The sequence below is a fragment of the Pyrgilauda ruficollis genome, unplaced genomic scaffold, assembly GCF_017590135.1.
Source record: "Pyrgilauda ruficollis isolate IOZ18807 unplaced genomic scaffold, ASM1759013v1 scaffold3, whole genome shotgun sequence".
Taxonomy (NCBI): Eukaryota; Metazoa; Chordata; class Aves; order Passeriformes; family Passeridae; genus Pyrgilauda; species Pyrgilauda ruficollis.
Genome location: NW_024524377.1, coordinates 11,109,235 through 11,134,302, shown reverse-complemented (window position 1 = coordinate 11,134,302; position 25,068 = coordinate 11,109,235). Strand labels below are relative to the sequence as shown.

The following is a 25,068-nucleotide window of genomic DNA, read 5'->3' as shown; positions in this document are numbered from 1 at the left end:
TGGACATAAACCAGCGTCCATAAACATCGATACCATTATAAGCCTTCAAATACTAAAGCTAAGCACTAAATACTGACCTCCAGCTTGGCAGAAGGAAAGAAAGAAGCAAAGTTAGGTGAAGGATGGTGTGAAATCAAGGACTCATTTCATGGCAATGTGCTGCTGCTGCAGTTTGTTTTAAAAATCAGACTGTAGACATGCATTTGCTTCTAATGACTCTGGCCATCCACAAAAGGTAGACAAGAAGAAAGCCCCTCAAGATGAACAAATTGGTAGAGAAACGGTTTTCCAGGAAACAGAAAAAAAAAAAAAAAGCCAAAAAAACCCCAAAACATGCAAACAAAAAACCAAAAAGGAGAAGAAACAAGCTTCAGAGCAAATAAGACAACTAAGTAAGTAACTTTCAAGTTCAGCAAGTACGTAATTGCAAAGCCTCTACTCTACAATATGTTGAGCAACTAATTACAGGTGTGGGATGAAATCCTGGCACCACTGGAAGTTTTATTACAGAGTTATGTAGAATCAACATTCCAGATTTCCTCATTTCTAAATTGCTATGCTTCATGGCTCATTCTGTAAATGTAAATGCATGAGTTAAGTGCCCATATGTTTGCCAGATCACGGGCTAAAACCTTCATTCAGATGAGTAGTTACTTGTACCTGAATAACCTCACAGATTTTAGAAAGCACTGTTCAAAGTCAGTTACTATTTGCTTTAAGTAGAGGTAACAGGAAGTGTCCCACTAAAATGGATGTATTAAGAACTTTCAGAATCTCTATAACTGTCTTTAGATCCTTTTCCCCTTGATAATTTTCACTGAGAAATTAAACATACCTCTGAATTCTATAAATAAAGGCTATCTAGGCTAATCTCTGCTATCCTCTTCACTATAATACATACTCCAGCTAGAGAAGCAACCAAAACAAAGGCAGCCTACTGTGGCCCAGTCTAGTGGGACAGAAGAGTAGTTAAGAGAAAAAGTAAAATGAGAGAAGAAAAAAAAAGAAAAAAAAGGGGAAATTATATTAAGGATAAGGCATGAAGATGCCTTTTTCATTCCTGCAGTACTCAAAACTCCCCTTCTCCTGTGAGGAAACTCAGCCAGAAGCTACCAGACATGACCTCCATGGCCATCAGATTTCAAGGAGTCAGTTTCTTAAAGAGTGACTACCTTTCCCTTTTTTTTGTGCATATTTTGATGAGTCCCTCAGGTTCTGCAGATAGTAGGATAGCAGAGCACATGATAATGTTTTCTCCTTGCTATAGTATTATCTAAACTTGAGATTTGCTGCCAACAAGGAGTTGCTACCTGTAAATGTGTCAGTCATGAACTACGTGACTGCGATAAAAATCACAGCTACTTGAAATTTTTGAAATCTTTCTGCAGGGATAGCCCAGGCTTTGGCTGACTGAACTTTGTTATGGTTTGTTGGGTGTAATTTGTCAATACTAAGTGCTCTCTACAAAATTCAGCTGCACACTTCAGCTGTCTGCACTGATGTAATAAGAAACTTGGATTCTAACTCTGGGATCTAACTCTGCTTTAGACATTACAAAACTGTTCTCAACACTAAAACCAAGAGTTTTGATCTCCCTTTCAGAGGAAACAAAACCAAGAAAAGGCTGCACATTTCAGTCCACTAATCTCAAACTTTCTTCAGCATAAATCATTCATGGATTTGGTAGTGTGCTTGTGAATTTGTATCAAGAAATAAGAAGAAGTTAGAAAGTGTAAAGATATTAGAGAGTGCTTACGAAGGATCACATATTGGATGTACATAAAAGCATGAATACATACATCTGGAACACAAATTAAAAACAAGGAAAACTACCCATTATGAACACACATAACGAACAAAGTGACAGATGCTTGAACAATGATTCCATTGCAAAACAATGTAGAAGCCATGATGTGGAAATCTCTCCTAAATCTCTATAGAATAAGTTTTTTCCAGAGACTGCTTTATGGGAACAATACCGATGTGTGCCCACTTCCATGGAGACAAAGTCTTTTCCCTGAAGTACTGTGTGATGCAAGAAGGCAGTATTTGTAAGGTATCCTTCAAGAGCATGATTCTTCGTATCTGCTCTCCAGAATAAAATCTGTCTCTATTAATTTATTGAGTAACAGATCACAGAAGGCTTCTCATGAGACATGTTTTCAGTATTTTTCCTTTCCTTATCCTATTTAACTTTTTTCAGCTGAAGCCTAAATGAGAAAGCATCTGCTGAGCATATGGAATTTACAAGTATTCCCATTAATGTGTATTGCTAACATTAAGATTTTTCCACCAGGCACACACATATTCTAACTGGCATACAAACACTCTTGGTCTGAAGGACTCAGCAAGGAGAGATGAGTAACTGTGGACAGCTCTGCAGTGCAGAATGAGCATTTGTGCCCAGAGGAAAACAGAGGTTCGGGTCCAACACAGAGGATGTAAAACACGCTCTAGATGTTTAGAAAGTCCCCCTGTGTCAGCAAACTGTATAATATAAATAAAAAATCTAGATACAGAACACTGTAGTTTTCTTTTGATACTACAAGTAAACTCCTGCCCTGCAATCTTAAGAATCTCAGTTTTCCCCCAAAGCACCCAGAGAAAAGATTTGAAAGCATCAGCCAAAATTGGCTATCATGCCAGTGCCAAAAGGACCTGCATCTCTTGGATCCATGGGGATTTATGGAAGGAGAATTAACAGAATTGCTAGTCATTGCCAGAATTGCTTTAATCTTTAAAACAGTTCCCAAGCAAAAGGTGTAAAGCTCTTTTGAACCAGCTTTCCTAAATTAACTAGGACAAGTTTGGATGCTTTCTTGACTTTCTATCAAGACAAAGACTCTTCTGAGGCAACCACGACATGGATTTTAAAATGGTAAGTATAATTTCCAAATGGAAGTAATTGCAAATGAAATTATTATTTTTGCAAGCTGAACCTAAACTTGAAATACACCCAGGCAAAATTTTTCTATACAAATTCTCCACAAAGTCTAGCAAACCTCATCTCAAGACAGCTAGAATCTTCTCCAGAGAAGATTTGTCCATTCTTATCACTCATATGGGAGTCTCCATATTTAAAATAAAAATGTGGCTCACATTTAGTTTCTGTGAGCACAACAGCTGACTAGTTTTTATTTGAGTCAAATCTCATCTCTCTTTCAAGCTGTAAAGGTGTCTATATATGGAACCTCTCATCATGTTTCCAGAACTGCATTTGTACCCTCAACTTGCAATATATAAGAATATTTATTCCCTGAAGGGTAAATGTCCTTCAAGTACTGCTATGCCAGGATTTACTCTTTACTTTGATTTGCTGAAGTTTATTTTCATGTTTGCTTACTAAGTCCACAAATGTTAACTAACTCCTGTATAGCAGGTGTAGGCAGCTCCCCAAAAGTGTCAGAAATACATCAAAAAAATTCAGTTACCTTAAATTTCAAAGGAACATGAACAGTCTTATTCATTCCACAGATAAATTTTGTTCTTACTTATTTGTACCTCAAGGGATCTTCTAAGGACTTCTATCTTTCCCCATTCCCTGAGAATCAGCTTTGAGAGTCAAAAGCACAACTGGTATAATAGCGGACATTCAGGATTAATGATTATGTGTTTTGAAAGTTCTCATGCACTAAAATTTGGGAGTCACTGAAAGATGTAAAAGATGCACTACACATCTGGAAAGGCAATATATTAAAAGAGGTCCTTCACAACAAGAATAATAATTGAGTAATTTTTAAAAATATCACTATTTTCACTAATTGTTCTGTTTTATAACTAGGGAAGAGATCTAATAAAATATATTAAATATTTACATTTTTTCTATAGAAATCATTAGAGAAACACTGTTTCCAGACTTGGAATATCCCAGTACAGGCATGGGCAGTTAAAAAATAATAAATCTCATAAAACTAATTTCTTAATAACAATGAAAACAAATAATTTTAAAGTTCTTTTTGCAAGGTAAAAAGTCCCCTCTTCAACCTAAAAAAATAAATCCATATTAGCTGAAATGATTAGGGGTTTGGGAGGAAGGAATTCTGCAAAGATCATCTTTCCAGGACTGTAAAGAATATGTCACTACAGAATTTCTTGGTTTACATAAAAGCAAGAAAATATTACTTATCAGACAATTTAATTGTGTGACTACACTTTTTTTTTTTTTTTTTTTAATATGTAACAAAGTCACCTTAGCTTACACAACAGTTCAGAAGAAAAAGCAAAAAAAAAAAGGCATTGGCACCTGAGTTCATTCAAGGAAGAACATTTCATTATCCTTATAGTTTGGGGATCCCTGATGGGAAAGGGCCCCAGGGACAGCAACAGGCTCCCAGTCAGACCATAAAGGAGCAATGCAGCAGAATTTCCACACAACCAAAGACACTTGCAGAACATGGGACCTTTGAGAAATAGCCTAAGAAAATGAAAGTTTTAATAAATCAGGGTCCTCCCCATAAATCATCTGGACCTATCTGTTTTTCCGTCTTCCCATTCCTGCATTGACACTATGCAAAGATCCAATCTTAGTGCTTAAAAAAAGTTTCTGTGCAAATAACACTTTTTCAAGAAAGTATCTCAGTAACAGTTTCTAGGGGCACCTCTGCAGCTGATGGGTGTGTAACAGCAGGAAACACTGGGTAGATTAACCCAAGGTGGAACACAAATCTGCTAACCAGGGAGAAAAGAAGAGGAGGAGCAGAAATGGAAGACGGTCAGTTTCTGCTGCTGCTGACTGCAGATGTAATGAAACTGTTCTTCATTCCATCTTAGATACTGAAGCTCTGGCCACTGACTAGAGCTCTCTACCTTTCCATCTGTCTCTGTCTCCCCTCATCTCCATTCCTCTCATTTCTCCTCTTTCCAATCAGTTTACAAGTATGTCTCATCACTAAACCTGGTGTCTACATAAGATCACAGCCCTCTGCCAGTCCTGGAGGGGTTTGCAATGGTTTGTTCATTGCTTGCCTCCCTCCCTCATGCACCATTTTCACTAGCCACAAGCTATAGGTTTCTATTTCTCTGCTCACGAGCTTCTCACTACAGGATTAATCCAACACTTAAAAAGGGCTCAGAGCAAAATCAGTACACTCTTGTAACAGCTACTGAAGACCTGAACACTACAACTCAAACCAGTTTATTTATTTGGATTAATCTAATCTAATAGTGAATCAGTAGAAGTAAAGTGACACACTTTTTAGCAGGAGGAGATTTGTCTTATTTTACAGTACATAACAGTACAATAAGAGTACTCTTGTTAGTTGGTTTCCCACAAAAGAATTGGTTTTTCAGACAGCTAGAGCCAACTCATTTGTTCCAAAAATGTACCAAACAACTGCAAAGAAACTTTGAGCTCTGTAGGCATATGGATTACATAACTATTTGTTCCATATTTATTCAGAATTTGTAAAGGCGCCTATTTAAGCCTTCAAATGCCATGGAACATAATTTGCAAACAGAAATAATGAAACTTGGTCTACTGATATAAAAGAGTTGCTGGCTAAACTCCACCATCTACAAGGCAACGTCCCCTATTTTCCACATTAACCATCCTAGCATGCCACAAACAAAATTTTCTGTCTTAGTAGATGCCTGGAGGGGAAACAACAGCTTTCTGGCTGTGGAAGACAAAACTGCTGGAGATGATTGGAAAACACTTAAGTTTTGGGACCAGACATCACCAACCAGACCCATGCCAACCACTCTTCCCACTCCAAAACATTAGGGCTGGTCCTATGGAGTCACACCCTGTAGCTGCTAACACAAAGCAGAGGAGAGACAAGGTCATGGAGTATATCCGGAATGTAGGAATGAGAAATTAGAGAACATTTCTCAGCCTTCCTGTGTGAAATGGTTACAGAAAAGATGCATTTCAGGCAATTTGCAAAGGCATAGGACTGGGAAGTCAGTAACAACAGCACGAACTGTCAATAACCATATTTCTTGCAATTTTTTCTGGGTCAGAGTGAATTGCTGCCAAACACCATGCACAGAGAATTCCTGAGGACACTGCTGATGGATAATATGTTAATAATGAAATTATCTAGACTCCACCTTAATATCACTTTACAGTTAACCAATGATAAAAGCACATTGTAAGGTCACAGAATTCATACAAAATTCACTTACCTTAAGGCTAAATCCAGTATCTCAAAAGTAGAGGGTTATTTGAAATCTAAGTACATCCATTTTATTCAGACATAAATCCACACAGACTGCACTTAACAAAAACAGATATACTGACACTTCGAATTATCCTCCCAACGAAGAACTGCCTGGTGATATCAAGAAAGACAGATTTCCTAAGAATGTGCTCAGGAGGCCACGTTTGCAGCCAGCTCAGGATGTGAAACCAGAATTAGAAACAAATTAGTAACATCCAAACACCATCACAGAATCAGGCAGTCTTAAATCTGAACAGTCCTAATTACAACAAAGGGATAATGGTTGCCTCTTCAAGATCTGTAATAACACAGCAATGAAAACTTCTGGAAAACCTTGCTTCCCTGCAGCAAGACTGAATTGCTTTCTTCATTCCTACTTGAAAGTAGCAATTGGCTTTTTGTTTCTTCTTTTTCTTTTCTTAGAGCAAAGGTGGAAAAGGAAATAATCCATAGATACCTACTGCTTAACACCTATTTGACTGGCAATAATTACTGTGCATAAAGGAGTTTAAATATATCTTAATACCAGTATAGCAGAAAGCATTATAACAAGACAAGCAAAAACTCATTCTCTAACCCAAGCAAACAATGTGGGACTTCTCATTGCTACATGTGGAAAGTTGCTGTGGTCTTGCTTGAAGGGTGTTAGGACTAGGAGCTAAAAGATGCTTTAAAATAAATTAGCACAATTATAAATCTGACAAGAAGATTAATATTCTAACTATGTTCACAATAATTAACTCACCAAAACAGTTCCAGAGTCATTATCCAGCTAGGGTGGAATGGGAAAGTTTACAGCACCCCTGTAGATTTATAAGCCAATTAAGGGTGACCCTCCTCTAGACTTCATTAGAAAAGCCTCTGGTTCAGCAAAAGCTCACACGTACAAGTAAGAAGTTTCCCAATGAAAGGGGATGCAAGGGATCTTTTTCACCTCTATTAAACACTTTTCCTGCTCCTCTGGAAATTACATATTCCTAACGCATCCTCAGCCTCCTGCCAACTCTCCAGGCCTCACACAGCATCCTCGCACCTGCAAGAAGCACAACACCACTGGGGCACTGCTCCAGGAGAGGAGCTCTGCCTTATTCCCTGCAGGACCAAGGGGTCATGGTCCAACACTAGAGGAGCACTTCAGATCTTCTGATGCAGCTCTGGGGTCAGGGCTCACAGCCCCTCTCCCACCCAGAGCCATCTTCTGCCTTCCATGTGCAGTGGACAGCAGATTTATCAGAAAGTTCACCAACCAAGTCAGCTGATACCAGCTGACCATTTCTAACCAGCACACTCCTGCTCAATGTGCACTGGATGTGCATGGGACAGCACAGAGTGTGAACTATCTCTGTGTTCTATCTATGCCATTTTCCCTCTTCATTGCCTTTCTGCACACATTCATTGTTCTAATATAAAAGCCTTCTCTGCCACTGTCAGAGAAGTCTGCCTTTATCTCCAATTCCACAAGCTCTCCTTCTCCTTTCAAAACTTTGTATAAAGAACATCTCTTTTCTCCTTTTGTTGCATGCATCTATGCCTGTTTCACCCCTTCCTTTGTGCCTTCCTGCATAATTGTGTTTTTCAGCTTTGCAAAGTATTTTTCAATATAGATAGCATAAAAATTGCAATCTAAAATGAAATAGCATTGTATCACAACCCACATTTTTTTTTCCCAGTAAAATACACAATTTGGACTGACTCAAGCTGTGATGTGTATGCAGGTAAAGCAAATGCTGAATTATTCAACACTTAAAAACACTGAAAAATCATTTACTTGTTACAAGCAATAAGATTTATGTTTTATGTCTCCCAATCAATAGCTAGTGTGTCCACACATAGCTGATTTATCCATATTGAAAATATAATTATAAGTCTAGTTTGCTCTGAACCAGAGAGTCCTTTTGCAACAAGATTATTTAAATACAAATGGGGTTGGAAAATTGGTTTTAAATGGCTAATCTGTCTTGTCTTCAACTCCAGCTGCAGAATTTACTAACATCATAAACACAGGCTGAGTGAAAACTTAAAAGGCTTTCTGATTCTCCCTGCGATCTGTCTATGCAGTCCTCATTAACAGGGAAGTTGATGGGAGCTGTATGCAAGCTGGGAGAGGAGGATAATAAGCCTTGTAATCTCTATAAAGAGAAAGGGACTTTTACTGGTGATATGTCATATATGCTGGTGTGCAAACATCTGTCTTATTGGCAGCCCAATAAAGAATTTATGTGCCCAGGTCTCCGATGCACTGCAGAACATCTCTGCCATATGGGTGGACCAAACTTATACCCACAACAACTCCTCAGAGCATCAGAGAACTTGCAATAGGGACCATCAAGCATTCTTGGGATCATTAAGAAAAGTTTCATCTGGACAGATTTACTTGGGGATTACTGAAGGCCTTGCTGCCTTCCAGCTGTTCCCACCACATGTGGTCACTGGCCCAGTGATATGTAGCAGGGAAAGGCTGGGCCAGTGCATGCTCCTCCAAGAGAGCACTGCAGCATCACCAACGGGGAATACACCGTGGCTTTCTCTCTGAGTCATGCACATAGGCTGGGACAAAATGCAGATCAAATCTGACTTGGCTTGAGTAGAAATTAAGAATTGGTAACTTGCCACCTCACCCTGACAGAGGAAACTACTGCCTTAAATCCCTTTTGACAGACCATCCCACCCACCCCAGGTAAAAAAAAAAAAAAAAAAAGGAAAATGCTGCGTTTAACTGTTAATTTTCTTCATACCAGTGTAATTGGTATGGGGGTCTGGTTTGGGTTTATGCTGGAAACAGTCTTGATAATTGAGGGATGTTTTCATTTCTGCTGAGCAAAAAACGTCACTGAGCCAAAGCCAGCACAGATAGAGATTCCCAAGTCTGGAACTCCAACACTTGTGACAGATTGGTACAGTGTACATTGCCACAGATTGTGACAGTGGAGGCTACCCTGGGGGCTGCTTTCCCAGCCCTGTGAAATGGTCCACTACCTTAAGTCAAGGGCAAGGGTTCCTTCCTAGGGGTGTGCAATGCAGAACTTCCCTTACAGCTATACAAGAGCCAGATGTTCAGGACAAGTACCATGTTGTGCTTGTCCTCATTTCATCCAAAGGTCTGAAAAATCTTTTAACATTCAGCTGGACAGCACACTTCTATGTTTCTTCTTAGTTGGAAAAAAATCCTAAGGAAAGGATAACTGCCAATAAAAGAGGAACACTGCATAATTTGAAATTATAATTCTATACATGATTCTGAAAGCCTCTTTGGCTTTCCTCTTTGTGCTCTGAATGGCTCTCTAGATCTAATTTAATTCAGTGAAGAAAATCCAAAAGTGCCAGGGAAAAAAAAAATCAACTTTTTCTTCAGTTAGAATAAAAATTGTACAGAAGGAATTCTTGATCTTCATTAATTCCATGGGTAGGCATACAAGCTCCTAAGTGTTAATGAGACTTGCCAGTTTAGGTGGACTAAAGTGTCTAATGAAATGTCAAATGAGCCCACTTTGGATTTACATTATCAGATATTTCCACCAGGAAATTTTGGTGAGTCATCCTAACAAAGCCTTCAAGCCCTCTGGGAACACAGAGCAAATGGTTCTTCTGGACTAGAATTACATTACTGGCTCACTTGGTCAGTGTGACTCCCAGAAACTAAGGTAATGGGAAAATTATCCAAATACTTTGTTTCCTTTTTTACACTCAAAGTCTATTCATTTCCCCCAAATTATAGAGAAAACTGTGCACTGTAGTCTATGGTGATTTCCATTAGAAACATAAAAAAATTATCTCTCCACAGAAAGCAAGCATTCAAGTCTGCTGAGGCTTTGGAAGTTGTGTCAGTTTCTGCCCTGAATCAACTTCATGCCTGATCACTCTAGTAAAACAAAAGAGCCCAAGTTGCTCATAAATCCTAATTCACTGTTAAATGCCTGCTAGGCTTGTTCTTATTCTCGTGTGCAATATTAGGTACCAGATAAGAAACTCATAAATTGAATCCTTAGGGCATTAAGATTTGCTGTGGTAAATTCTACTTGTTGTCTTTTCAAGTTTACCTTAAAGAAGAAAAATTTAGAAAGAAAAAGTGTTTCCAGAAAGAAAAGGACCGAAAAGTTTGACATGTAATAAAAAATTAATTTGTCCTAATACAAAATTTTAACAATCCACATAATATTTTCAGGCAAAGAAGCACTTAACTTACACCAAATCAGTAAAAATATCTCAGTATGGATTTCAGATTTCCAGGGGTGGAAGTCAAGAGACAGATTAAATTATCATTATATTCAGTCCAAATTCCACTGCTTTTAAATATATATAAAATATGTATATATACATTATAAATATATATATATATATATGTAAGTATCATAGCAAACACAGCCTAACATAACATTTTAAGTGACAGGTGAAGCACTTGACAATTTTATGACCATCTTAGAACCAAAGTTTCTTTTCTAAGGGAAGAAGGATTTAATGAGCTTTCCCTGAATCAAACCATGATAAAGCAAAGTGATGATACAATGGATTTTAGATGCACAGAAGTTTACCTTCCTGTACATGCATCTCCACTGTCGTCACACACTTGGGGAAAAATTAAGCAGCCCTTCTCCCCGCTTCTTGCTGTACCCAGCTCCCACCACTCACAGTCATTATGTTCTAGAAGCAAAATCTGCTTTTGTGACACAGCATTTAAGCAGAGTATTAACCAAAGACAAAACATACGTGTACTTGGTTACTCTTAACACACTCCCCTTTATTTCTGTGAAGAATCTGATTCTTTTAACACCACATATTTTCATGCTACCAGGGCTATTGATGCACAGAACTACACCACATAGCATGGGGAGAATCCCACATTTTTTTACCCATTCACTAACAATTGGCATTTTCTGTACAAAGGGAAGGCTTGTAAACTTTTCCATCCACACCTATGGTGCCACTGCTGCCCCCAGGCACTCCCACCAGCAGCACTTGGCTCAGCCACACACTTAACTTGTGACACAGCAATGGTCAAGTCTGCATTAAAGTATTAGGAAAAGCTTTGATCACTTTTAGTGTGTCTCCTAAATCATCCCACAACCCATGCTGCAGCTCCAGCCTTCTCCAGCTGAGGAACAATTTACCACCCATCTTCCTCAGCATGATCTCTCTTGTTCTGGCCAAACACGCATAAGGCATGGAATTAATTTTCATCTTTCCTGGAGAAAGCACGGAGGTGATTAGCCCCATTTACCCTGGTGTGCCTGAATCAGAGCCAACCAGGCACAAAAGCACACAGGTCATTTTAAGTGCCCTGATCATCCTCATAATCTGAAATGCAATGTACTCCTGAGGGCCTAAACTTGTATTACACAGACAGTCGGTGACATAACCCATTTAGATCAAACACCCCGCGGAGCTGCTCAGGTCTGCTCCCTCACCACTGCAGCGCTCCTCGGATGTGAAACCAGAGCTGCTTCTCCAGTCACCCAAACGAGCCTGAACCAGAGAGCTCTGGGGCCAAAGGCACTGCCAGTTCAGACCTACCCAGACGGCGTCGTCCTGTCTGTACTGCTTCCAGTTGCGGCCGGTGTCGCTGAACATCAGCGCGTAGCCGGTCACCCAGTCCGAGCTCCCGTACCTGCCCTGGGTGGCCACCGCCACGACCTCCACTCTGTCGCCCAGATCAACCTGCAGCCACTGCTGCTCGTTGGACTCCAGTGGGGACCAGCCACCAGCTCCTGAAAGATTGGATGAGGACAATTTAGACAACAATGACAGCACACAAAAAATTATGCTTGATAAAGAACCATTAAATTATTTCAGGTCACCACAGAGGACTCTACTTGAGCACGCGGCTGTTTATTTGTATTTTAGTATTAGGAAATACACTACATGAGGTGTGCTTCCATCAGGTTATCTCCATTAACCTAAAGCTCATGAGGAATTTTGCATTTCTAAGACATTTTAAGGAAATTTATTCTTTTTCAGATGTACAAACATCAATGAGGTTGGCTCATGCTCAATCACAAAAAAAACCAAACAAAACCAGAAAAATCATATCTATTCCCTCCTTGCAGTTCTGGGAATGTGAACTTGTAACTTGCAGTTTGCTTTGATATTTTCCTTTTTGCTGTGTTCTGAAAGAAATGCAAAATGTTGGTTATTTTTATTTGAGCCCTATTAAGTATTTGAAAGAATTGTTTAATTACAGCTTCTAAATGCATTTCAGATAATTTGTTGTAAAGCTAGAAACCATTTGATTGAACAACTAAAAGGACTGCCTTCACACTGGAAAACAGGCTGTCTGTGACATGAGCTTGTAATTCCTGTTTGTCCTTTAGAAGTAAAGATTTGCACTATTCCTTGAATTCCTTCATTGGTTAAACAGGCCTGTGGTAACACCAAGACAATGAAACAGAACTGCAATCACTGCTTGCATTTTAACACTTTGCTCACTACAATAAATGGAAGATTGTGATTAAAAAGCAAACTATTCCAGACTGGAATATATTATTTTATGGTCTCCTGCTTTCTTTTACACCCTAAAATTACAAGCTATGTTTATTTTCCTTTAACTTGTTGCTTCTTGCACACATTTATTCTCTGCATATACCCAGTGTTCAATTCAGCCTCACCAATAAGCAAACAATGCAGCTATGAAGAACACAAGCCATCAACCAAGACTTCAAATTTTGAGGTTGCCACTACTTCTGCAACCCAACACCTTTTTGTTTTGTCATTAGTAATGAAGTATGGAAAAGCACTCCAGTATGACTACAGTGAACACAATCACATTGGGAATAAAACTGAACGTATCTGTCTCAAAGTTGCTGCATGAAAATTTTATTGAAGTGAATAGAGTTGAAAGATTAATAAATGTGGTTTCCATCAATGAACTCAATTTCAATAACTCTGCACTTCTACAAACATCTTTTATTTTCCTGGATGGTATTGTACTTTCCAACTCACAACTGAAATCCCTTTGTCTAAGAGTAGGTGTTAGAATTGTCATTATTTACAATTTATTAATATAGGATTTATCTGAACCCCTGAAACAGAACCATATCTATTCCATACCTGTATTGTTCCTGCTCCCCGGATGACTCAGCCTCCATTCTTCTACAAGAACTCTCCAGGAAAAGAAGAGTTTGCAACCAAACCAACATATACTGCTTCTTAGTACCATGATTTACCCCCTTCAATCACAACAGAAGTCTTCATCATCACTGATTATTTTACCTGCCTTAAATAGAATACTCTGTCCTATGAGCATGCCATGAAACACCTAATGAGAATACTAGGAATTTCATCACTGATGTCTTCTTCAACTACTTTATAGCTCTTTTAACTCCATACCTATATACAGCTTATATAATATCTCCTGCTAAAGATCCTTACAAGCTTACCTCCCACACCACCATTTTTTTATTTTGATATTTTAAGTGCCATATAGAAAGTATGTTATCTGTTTTTAAGGTACAAACTACAAAGCTGTATTCAAAGACAACAAACAACAGATTTCTCCTACACACAATTGTGACTATTGCACACATGAACCAAGGGCAAGTTTCCTTTGGATTGTAACACCCAGTATCTGAAATAGACTCTGAATACAGTAGCTGCTGCTTTTTTTTTTTTTTTTTTCCCCAGTTTCATTCCAGGAACTGATATAAAAATCTGCTTCAGAAGTTCTGGCAAAGTTGTTCCATTCATGACTCAAAAGAGCCTATTCTAGATGTTTTCAGCACATATTAAAAGAAAGTTGGCATTTTCATCTTTCCTTCATTCAACATAGAGAATGACAACTAGATGAAGGAAAATAACACCCAACAAAAATATTTGGTGAGTTTTCCATTAAAAAACACAAAAACTTTGCTTTCTGTGTTCTAGTTTATACATAAATTCTTAAGCCAAGCCTGTTAGCACAGATGCTTCCCGGCAGTATGTCAAACATCATAACTAAATATCTACTTTGTGCTTTCTCCCTTCTGCTGCTAGAAGTGGCAGGAATGCGATATGCTTTCAACAAAAGTGTTTGGCTTTACTGTGCACTGCTATTTTCCAGCTTGAACACAACACCACAGGCTTCTAATTTTGAAGTCAAACAAATGATACACACTGAACAGAAATTTGGGAGACCTGTGCTGAGCTTGAGCCCTAAAATCATAGATTGCATGGTATCTCTGAACTGCATCCCTCTTTACATGACAAGCACATTTGTCTGCTAGGAATGTCACTCTTTAGATGCAAGCACTGCAGACACAGCACTGCCACCTGCTCGTAGCATCACCTCTCCAAAGCCGGTCTTCCAAGAAAGATCAGTTACAGGCCATGTCTTCACAGAACAGCAGCTGCTTCATATATTTTCTTCCTGTGGAGAAGCAAGCCCACGTGTTGCTCCTCTCCCAAACCTTCCACCATTACCATTTTCACAGGTGGACAGTAATTATGCTGCTGGTAAGAATGGCAGCTAAAATCCCAGCAACTGCAAAGCTGCATTGGCTGCATGACTGAGGGCAGAGCTGAAGCTTTTCTCACTTCTGCTAATAAAGCAAACATGCTTGCTTCTGTGGTTATCCCAAATCCTCACCAAATACTGCTGTGAGTGCCAAAAATCAATAAATGTTCTTTTTACTCCACATTTACTCCATCATACAGTGCAGGTGGCACAAGGGATACTGGCATTTCTTCCAGCATAGTCTGTGTCTGCACACCTCTTTTATGTACATCGTTCCTGACAGTGTGTCAACAACCCATCCTGTACTTTTTTTAGTAAGTAGCAAAAAAGCACAACAAAAGCAGAGCAACTATTTAGAGCCTTTTGCTCCTCTCCCCACCTTGATGCTTGCCCTGTGGACTGGCAGCATAGGCCCAAGACAAAGGACAAGAAGGCTCTAATAGGCAACAACATGGGTTACTGAAGATACAACTTACAGGACATCAAGTCCTCTGAACAGCTTCAAGCATAACCCAATGTCTTTTTCCTGCAATTGGACACAAACATATTGAAGAGGACATATTAACTACTTATGCCATAGTTAATAAAAGTTAATAACTTGTATTAACTATGGCATAAATGCAAACCAGACAAAAATTTGGCTTTGATTATGCCCATCAGATCTGCACACGTTTTAGGTGTGTTAAGATGTCATATTGTCTCTCACACAAAAACGAGAGATACAGGATGCTCAATATTTCCCCTTTCTGCCCACCAGGTTCCCATTGGCATCAACAGGATTCTGCACATTGTGCTACACCATCATTCCTCACAGCTCACACATGTCACAACTTCTGGGGATCATTTCAAAGGAGCCATTCAACATGGTATGGCATGAGGAAAATACCCCAGTGGAGACACAATACCACAGGAATCTGATATATTGTTCATATTCTCCATGGCAACAAATCATAATGTTAGAAATAGGTGGAGAGGAAGGATCTGATGGTTTCTCAGTTGGAGACCCTTACGATTCTAAGAAATATGATCAAATACTTTTGTTTATTTTTCAGACTGTTTGTACATTTTGCCACAGTTGTTTCAAAAAGTGCATTTAAGCCCAGTATTACACAGTCAGTGCTTTTTGATGTTCCCCAGGGCTGCTCAGGATGCCCACACTTATTTGTAGTTGATTATTACAAAGCAAAGGGAATTATTATTTCCACCCTACCTGCCTTACAAACAACTCAAATGGCTTTATATACAGTATATATCACTAAAAATTCCTGGACTTCCCACTGCAACTAAGTGCTTCCCTGCTGCAGAATTTTACTTTAATGCCCAGATCAAACACTTCTTGGCCATAAAATAAATTCTTTTTGACACTATATATGCTTTATATTCTCATACATAATTGCATATACTGGCTACTCAGGCTGAGAGCTAATAAGAACTGAAAAATTTTAGGTGATACAGTCATACTGTAGCAATTTTCTTATTATTTTTCATTATTTATTTACTGTATACAAAGAAGCTGATAAATTCCTCTCATGGGAAAATAATATATTTCATACCTCAGAATCATATTTATCAGAATTATACTAGCTCTTTAGCATTACCAGTACAGATTTATCAGCATTTTAATTAATCACTTTCAGCTGTTCACACAAAGCTTTACTCATGGGTACTTCGTGTGTTTGTTTTTTAAATGGCACATTCCACTACTGCAGGCCTTTTTTTTTTTTTAAAACAGCCTTTTACTTATTGCTATCTATTACTGAATAAACTTGATGCATAGAACTTTCTGTCAATAAAGGACTGGGTTGTGCTTTATAAATTCATCTTCACTTGTTGCATTCATGTTTATATTAACAAATACATTCATCTGGCTCTCTACCCAGAGACCCTGGTCCTTGCAGCACTGTCTTATCAATTACAAGCAAAGCTAAGCCAACTCATCAACACATTCAATACTATCAGAAAGCCACATCCCAGTCCTTGTTAAGAAATATTAATTCCTGTAAAGATATTTACTATTTGCATTCAAGTGACAGAGAAGAAAGTTTCTACAGCCACCATCTGCCATACTGGCTCCTCCAACCCAAGGTCAGGCACTGCTCTGGCAAGAGTAGACATAGCTCTCTTCACAGTACCTGGAACAGGGCTAATTGTGCTGGAAACAGTGTTGACAGTACAGAGATGTGCCTGTTATTGCTGAGAACTGCTTACACACAGGCCAAGGCCTTTTCTGCTCCTCACACCACACCACTAGTGAGGAGGGTAGGGGTAAGCAAAATTTGGGAGTGGACACAGCCAGGACAGCTGACCCCAACTGAACACAGGGTTATCCCATCCCATACAGCACCACGCATCACTTACAGGGGGATGCAGGAGGAGGAAAAGGGATGTTCAGAGCGATGACTTCCCTAGTTCTGAGTGATGGCTTCACTTTTACTCTTGTGATTCTCTGCCCCATCCCACCAGAGGGAGTGAGTGGCTGTGCAGGGTTGAGTTGCTGGGGTTTGTCCAGGACATGTGCCCAATGTGGGCCTCAAAGGGTTTGAGAAAATTGCAGATTCGTATGGAATGTACTAGATTGAATTTACAGCTGTTACTGCTGGTCAGCTATTAATCAGCAGCTTCTGTGTTTGCCATGGGGCTTGCTTCCCTTACTGCTTATTAGAGTCTACTGCTCATTAGTAGCTACTCTTTGCTTTTGGTGGTTGATGTACTGCTTATCATCTGACTGCTGGGCCTGGGAACATTTTGATAACAGCAGTGCCCATGCTCCTGGGCTGGCAAGTGGCCAGGGCATCTCTGCTGCTCCTGTGCACTGGGCAGGCTGGAACTCCAGTGTGAACTCAAGCCAAAGGGATGTGACCTGTGGATGAGTCCCTGTGGCAAAAGGACAGCCCAGGTGGCTGTGGCTGTGAAGAAGCCCATGCCAGAGCACACACATCTCAAAGTGCCTGTGGCTGTGGTTACAGCTGTACCACAGTGCTACCTCTGAAGGGACTGTGGGCCAAGGGTAAGTGCACACCGGAGGAGGTAGTCCCTGAAGCACCGTGGCTGAGCATGAGGCCATGCTGGAGCATGTCAAAGCCCACCACAAAGCAGGGACTGCAGCCATGGGGAAGGCAGGAGCGGGTTTACTTCTGAAAGGACTGTGGCTGTGGTAAGGCCATGCTGGAGTGAGCAGCTGTGTGGGGCTTCGTTGTTTTTGAGGGTTAAACTACAGCAAGTCCCCATATGAACTCTGCCAGCACTACAACTGCACATTCCTACACAGGTCCAGGCAGCAAAATAATTAGACAAGGTAGAGTTTAGCTTCTAGGTCCCTGTGTTGGCCTCAGTTCATCAGTTATCACATAAGCATTCAAAACATGAAACAAAACTTGCTGAAACAGCCCCCTTACTTAGGGCTTGGTTTCAATACTCTGTCTTCTGTTCCCATGACTAGTGCTAAAAGACAGCATGGACCTTGCCAATGTGATACTGGATTGCTAAAAAGTGACAATATCTTACGCCTCGCTACATGACAAAAGTACTATGGGACAGTTAACTAAGCCCTGTTTCAATTTCTGACCTTAAATTGAAACCACTGTCATCATTTCAAACATTGCTAGTATCTCTTTAATACAGAGTATAGCCAGAGCTTGACTTGCAATACTGATTTCGAACATCTTCCTCTTTTCTACAGATAAAATTAGCTATTAGAGACATCTACACAGTCACATAAGCATATCTATTCACCATCTCAGCCAGCAGCTGGACACAAATGCAGGGCAAACTCAAATATAATGCTCAATGTTTACAACTTTCTTTTGTGGAGCAGTAACCATATGACCTTTTACTTGCTGAGGAACTCTGGTTCAGGAGCTCAAATATGATATTCTAACTCCCATCTAACACTTCTTTAATGGCCAAGCAACTCCTTATCACTAGTGCCAAGCATATAAGAGAGAGCTCTTTACTGTCTTTATATGGATTTATCAAATGGTGTTTGATTAAAACACACTTCAGGGATGTTTAAGAATGAAAATTCTGATTTATTTTCAATTGAAACTTTTTTTCTAGTAGTGATCTTTCTAGTGTTTCCTAAAATGAAATTCATATGTAACATGATAATACGGGGCTTTCCACTTTTAGAGGCTCTAACTTGGAAGTAAGATGAGAGCTGACAACCTGAATTTGCAACAGGATGTCAAATGATGCCCTAAATACTGCCAATTCTTTCTGGTACTATGCTTCATATTGATATTTATATTACATATGAAGTTCCACCTTGTGTGTGAACTCATTATCTGGACCTCAAACATTCTTGATGGCAAATGTCTGAAAAGTTGTTTTTCACATTCACTATTTCTGCAGGGTTGTGTAATCACTGAATTCCACTGGAATTTTATACCTACTTGCTATTGTATGTCTTTAACACATTTTAGAATAGGGTCTCAAACCTAATGACCTTTAAACTCTTAAAATATGGGAACTCATCCAAAGCAAAAAGACTGTCTGAACTTCCTTAATGACATCTCTACAAGTGGAGATCTTCAAAATTAATAGAAGCTTCCTATAATAAAGGAGGAAATATCTCCTACATAGTGCACTCTCAGGAGCACAAATTAATGGCTCTATTCAGCTCGGCTCTGAATGCACTGCATACAAACAGCATAGAAAGTTATTCTCTGTAAAAGTGATTAAAACAAATAGTTTAGGCATTTCATACTGCAACCTTACCATCTCGCCTGTTGAGTTTTGCAAAGCTGGGACTGTGAGTACTGAAGAGCTCAGAGGAACTGGTAAGGGCAGCTGAAGGTAAGGGAGATACCAATGCATCATCACAATTATCTAAAAAGGAAAACAAAAAAACAAAACATACAGAGGTCATCACATGAGCAACACATATGCCAATTTGTGCTATCTCCAGCTGGTGCTTTTTCTACTTAGTAAAGAGAGAGTGGACATACAGCACACTTGTGCTTCAATTCACATGTGAGAACAGAAATTAACCCTCCAGACTGTCCCAGTATGGTGGGACAGCAACCACATGGGAGCTGCTGTTAAGACACTGAATGCTTGAAAAACTGGAAAATGTGTTCCTTTCAGTGAATGAGATTTGATTGTCTAGCCTGCAGTTAAAGAGGGTTTACTCTTGCTGCAGAAGCCACTGGAAGAGCGCAGTAATGCCCTGGCAGCCCTTAGAGAACACCCCAGGTGCTCTGTGTCCCACTACAGTTTTTCCACAGAACAGGTATGTAATGTAGGAGTTACAACTTCATATTTCTGCCTGGAAGTGACACACAGGAACATGCCATGGGGGCTTTTGCAACACGTAAAATTGTGTCCCATGCTTCACAGGTGTCTCAGGCTGCACTAAAATCTCAAAATCTGAACACCTCTATAATTTCTTCCCCAAGCTCACACAAATGTGCAGGGTCAAATTAGCTTTGTTCACCCATGTGAGCAGCCCCTACGTTTCTCCCCTCTTTCTTTCACATCTGCTTCTGAAGACAGATGGGCTATGCTAATACTCAAATGGAATTTTTGAGCCCATAATGTTGGAACAGGGATGGAATTAAATAAAGTAAATTTTCTCATTACAATGCTGTCACATAAACACACAAGAACATAATGCGGGGTTTCAGTAGGGAATAATAATAATAAAAACCCCTCTCATTTTTAATTGAATCTCCCATGGAGCAAACATGGACCTAATTACTGGAAAAGGCCTGCAGGTCACCAGGATCTCAGGCCACCACAGTATTCTTGCACTCAGAGAGTAAATATGCAGTTTGCAAGGACTGGGAGGAGGTGGGGAAGGAAGGGCTCCAAAAGACAATAAAAGCAAAACTTGCTTGATAGTTATGAACATGAATTTAGATTATTCAAAACCTGAGTGATACCTTTCCCATATTGAGACAGATTACATTAAAATTTTTCTCACCCCTTTCTACAATGACTCTCTAAAACAATCCAGATACCTTTGCAATCAAAATCCAGCTCTATATGAAAGAAAATCAATGCAATCAATACAATTTATATCAGTGCATTGAATTATAGATCTCAAAAACTAAACTTCTGTCCAAAACCCTATCTCTTTGATTCCCAAGAGCAAAAAGGCCTAGCAAGATCTGCAAGATAGATAAATTAGGCACAAGTCTGCACTGATGTTGTAGCCATGAGGATAATTAGCCAACCAAACAAGTATCGTGGTCCTGAGCAGATTCTCTATGACTTACACCCTTTGAATCTCAAACAGTGGAGTGCTTGAAGTCTCCTGGTACCATAAGATCAGGCCATAACTGTTCTATTCAGACTTAAAAAAATCTCAAACAAAACACCTGTAAATTGAGGGTCTTAAATTCATGGTCACTCATGACTTGAAGAGAGATTTAAACAAAGATTGGAAATGGTGAGCTCATGGGGGCACTGACTTCACCCAAACTTATGCATTCTATAAAACCAGCAGAGGGGTTGAGTTTCTCAAAAGAAAGTCTAAAATTCTGGTGGACAGAACTACAGGACTATTCAGCCACACTTAAAACATGAGGCTGGAAATAACTGAATGCAGAGATTTCACTTTAAAAACTGTATAGATTGTTGGCTCTCTTCAGCTCCCTGTGGTTGCTCCTGGGCGACGAGAGAACTCAGCACATCAATCAGCCTATGAGCCAGCTGTCCATCACTGCTCCCCAAAGGTAGGACTGGATACCTATGGGATATCAAGTATCTCAGCATCACAGCAAGAGGAAACCATTTCAGAGCAACACATTTAAGGTTTTCCCTGGGACCTCTAGAGGCTTCAGGCTGAGAAGTGACAATTAGCTCCTGTAACTATGAGATACTTTGTCTAAATTTCCATATCCTCTGCTTCTGTCCCAATGCACATTCATCTGTATCTCTGCTGCTACAGAATTGCAACATCATTTCCACACTAAATTCTGGCATCCTTATTTTGCTTTGTTCTAAAAAAGAAAGGGAAAAAAAAAAAAAAAAGGAAAGAAAAACCAGCAGAACTAAGCTAGGAAACCTTCCTTAAATTAATATGTAACTACAAAAACATGTACGTTTAAGGCTTCAGGATTTAGGACAGCATTAAAAAATTGATGATAGTTCTGAGAGCACCAGGACTAATACAGCCTAACTTTCAACAGATAAGAGAATAGCGATTGATCGACTCAGAGTACATGCAGGAATTTCCTCCAAGTGAAGATTATTTTTCAATGGATACTCTAACAAGATGCAAAGTCACTCTTCTGCCCTTCACTCAGTCAAAACTAACTTTGCACTGAACCAAGAGTTCTACATGCACAGACCTTCAATGCAGAATATGGCACAGTTTGTACACACCAAATGAAATTCCAGCAAAGTTCTTGGGGGGATGCACCAGTCAACTTGTACATGTACAACAATCCAGATAATTTGCAGACCAGCTCTGATACATCTCCCGTCAGAGACGCAACATGCACACATTTGAGACTGGTATCTCTTTGTAAAACTTAGCTGAAATAGGGTACAGAGTTCAAAAAGGTGGGATGTGCATGTACAGCGAGGGTCATTCCATTGGCCCTGCTTCCACGAGAAGGCAATACTGAAAAGCAAACAAACCAAACACCACAAACACACCTCTCAGTACTAAAAAACTCTCCAAGAAGGAATGTTATTATCATGTTTCTTTTTGTGATGGATGCAGACAAGAGAGAGATGAAAAATTTTGTGCTTATGCAAGATCAGAGAAGACCCATGGCAAAAGCAAAACAAGCGTATCCTGATTCCCACCATACAATCCCAACACACACATTTCAAGAGGCTTTATGCCCCCCACTTGATGTGACAGTAAAAAACCCACTATTTCACGTGTTCCCACATTTACAGCTCCTTACCTATAGTTCCTGACCTATTTCTCCATTTGCTTTGGATGTTTACCTGTCAGGACAGGATTTTTGCTTCTTGGAGTTAATTGCATTATATGCCTATTAAAAACACTGCTTTTAACAGTGAAAAATTCTACACCACAGACCCATTTAAAACATCTGGACACTCACAAAGAAATAATGAAAAAGAGGGTCTAATTGTACCTATAAGCCAACTGTTTTATGCAAACCACACAACAATACAGATGTTGATTTGCATTTGAGAAAAGGGAGCTGACCTTGAACATGCCAACTTCTGAAAAACAAACAGTTACTGGCAGCATTTACAGTATTATGAGTGTTACTAGAACTTTCATAAACAATCTTACTTCTGGAATTAAGAAAAAGGTTTACATATATCAACCTGAATTTTCTGGGTTTTATTCATTAATGATTTTTAGAAAAAAATTATAAAATTAACAAAAAAGAGGAGAAATTAATCTATTATCTTTTTTATTCTCATACTATGAAGTTGACTTATTGATTGGTTTTGACTTTTTTCTTGTAGCTTTAATTACCCTCCAAATAAAAACAAGGAAATATCTTCTCCCTCTTTGCCAATGTATTTTAAATTTTTTACAGAATGATTTGAACAATCCCACAAATAAATGTTGTCAGCTCAAAATCATTCAAGTGACATTTAGACACTAACTCTTAGGCTTCTTTGAAACATGTCAGATAATACCAGCTTTAGCTTCTAGTACACAAACTGGAATTTCAGAGGCGGCCTTTTGCCCAAATACCTGATTAACCTTTGTATGTTGTGAAGGCCTTCAACATTTGTTAAATGTATGAAAAATAACTGAAAAATATATATCCAAAGCCTAGAGAGACAGTATTTCAAATGCTCCTGGAGAACAGCAGGATACAATGTTAACTCAATATATATGTTAACTCAAATACAGTTAACATATTATCAAAACACACAGAGTTTGCACAGAAATCAGAGATTCAGACTAACTTTACTAGCTCTTCCAGGACACATTCCACACTGGTGTTGGTAGGCTTGGCATGATCCAGTTTATAACCTTTAAGGCTGAGACAGCCTTCATCAGCAGCAACTGGTACAAATTTAGAAAATTTCTGATTAGTGGGCACTGAAGACATTTAGAAAATCACAAACCCCAGAAACCCATCATGGTCACACTACTGCTTCTTAGAGCAGGTCCTCTGAAGAGGATCAATCCCTGGAACACAGGCAGGGTCATTACAGGCTCAAATTGAAATGTGTTAAATAACCTGTCCTGCTCCGGTTTGCCTGGTTCACCTGAAGAGCCAGTGGAACAAAACACATTGATTTCCACTTGTGAAGGCCACCCAGAAAGGTCACTAACATATTCTGAACAAAAGCTTTGATAAAGAGACCACCATAAGTCAAACATCTCCAGTGCCTGGGTTCCACAGATTTTCCAAACATCATCCTCTAACTGCTTTTGGTACTGCCGTACCTTCACCAGGACAAACATGCAGAAATACTTTACTGCAAAGTTTTCTTTTTTGTAAATGTGATAGTACATTGTTTGTCAAGGTCTCCTATCATTATAATAACTAATTACTTATACTGGTACTTACACCAACAATCTTATGCCACCATCAATGCAAAGTATCTGACAAGCCACAGTAAGACTCAGATCTATGCTGCAGCTACTCAATTAGCAACCACAAGCATCCCAAAATAATTACAAATACCATGAAAGCAGCACTCAGAGTAGGAACATGGGACTGGTGTCACCCAATGATGCAGCTGAGGGAAGGGTGGGGGACATAGCATGCAAACTATTAACAGTGCCAAAATTGCCTCCTCTCTGAAAAATACAAAAATCAAAGATAAAAAGAGAGAATTACAACCCAGAGAATGGTGTGGTTAGGTGCTATGATGGAGTCAAAAAGACAAATTCAGAAGAGGGTAACTGTCATGCCTGCTGCTCTATCACATGGTAATAAAAGCATTTTAAGGGAAAGTGCCTCCTGTAGGTGCTCTACTTCAAGAACACGGGCCTGACACATCACCAACACCTCCTGCAATAGACCTTGCTCACACATCTCTGCTGAAGCAGATGCAAGAGGTGCAGTGAGGGCAGGAGTGCTTGTGGCCAGCTGTGCAAACCCCTGCTTGAGCCACAATCCCCAAACTTCAAAGGAATTTAACAAAGGCTTCACAGAATCACAGACCTTTAGCACACTGATACCTATTTAAATACAGATATGTCCATTTTTTAATAAACATGAAGGAGATTTCAGGGTAAGCCAGAGGCCTTGTAGCTTAGTCTTAAGAGGTCTCACTTGGAAATTAAAGGTATATTATTTCAGTGAGATTTTTGTTGCCAAGATATAATTTTATTCATTATTAAAATACCAGCAGAGTTACAGATGGTACTGAAGTTAAATTGTGTGCATCATTTTGATTGCAATTGTAAATTGTCTCTGTACTGGGATCTGAAGTTGAAAAGATTCACTGGTATTTATAGGTTAGATAAAATCCCTCTTAGCATTACCCACTTAATGGCATACTTTGTTCTAAAGATGTAAACCATGCGTTTTGTACCATGCCTCTTAACAGTCCTCAGGAGTGACCACTGATGCCTTTCACTTC

At 39.3% G+C, this 25,068-nt stretch overlaps 1 protein-coding gene across 1 annotated transcript in view; it reads right to left on the bottom strand.

Annotated features, from left to right (window-relative positions):
• The window catches only part of CNTNAP5 (contactin associated protein family member 5), a 258,798-nt gene that overhangs the window by 177,003 nt on the left and 56,727 nt on the right, over positions 1 to 25,068 (bottom strand). The window contains exons 2-3 of the mRNA XM_041473346.1: positions 19,300 to 19,410; positions 11,670 to 11,863 (exon numbers count right to left, since the gene is read on the bottom strand). Of these exons, the coding sequence (XP_041329280.1) occupies positions 11,670 to 11,863; positions 19,300 to 19,410 (305 nt within the window). The remainder of the gene's footprint in view (positions 1 to 11,669; positions 11,864 to 19,299; positions 19,411 to 25,068) is intronic.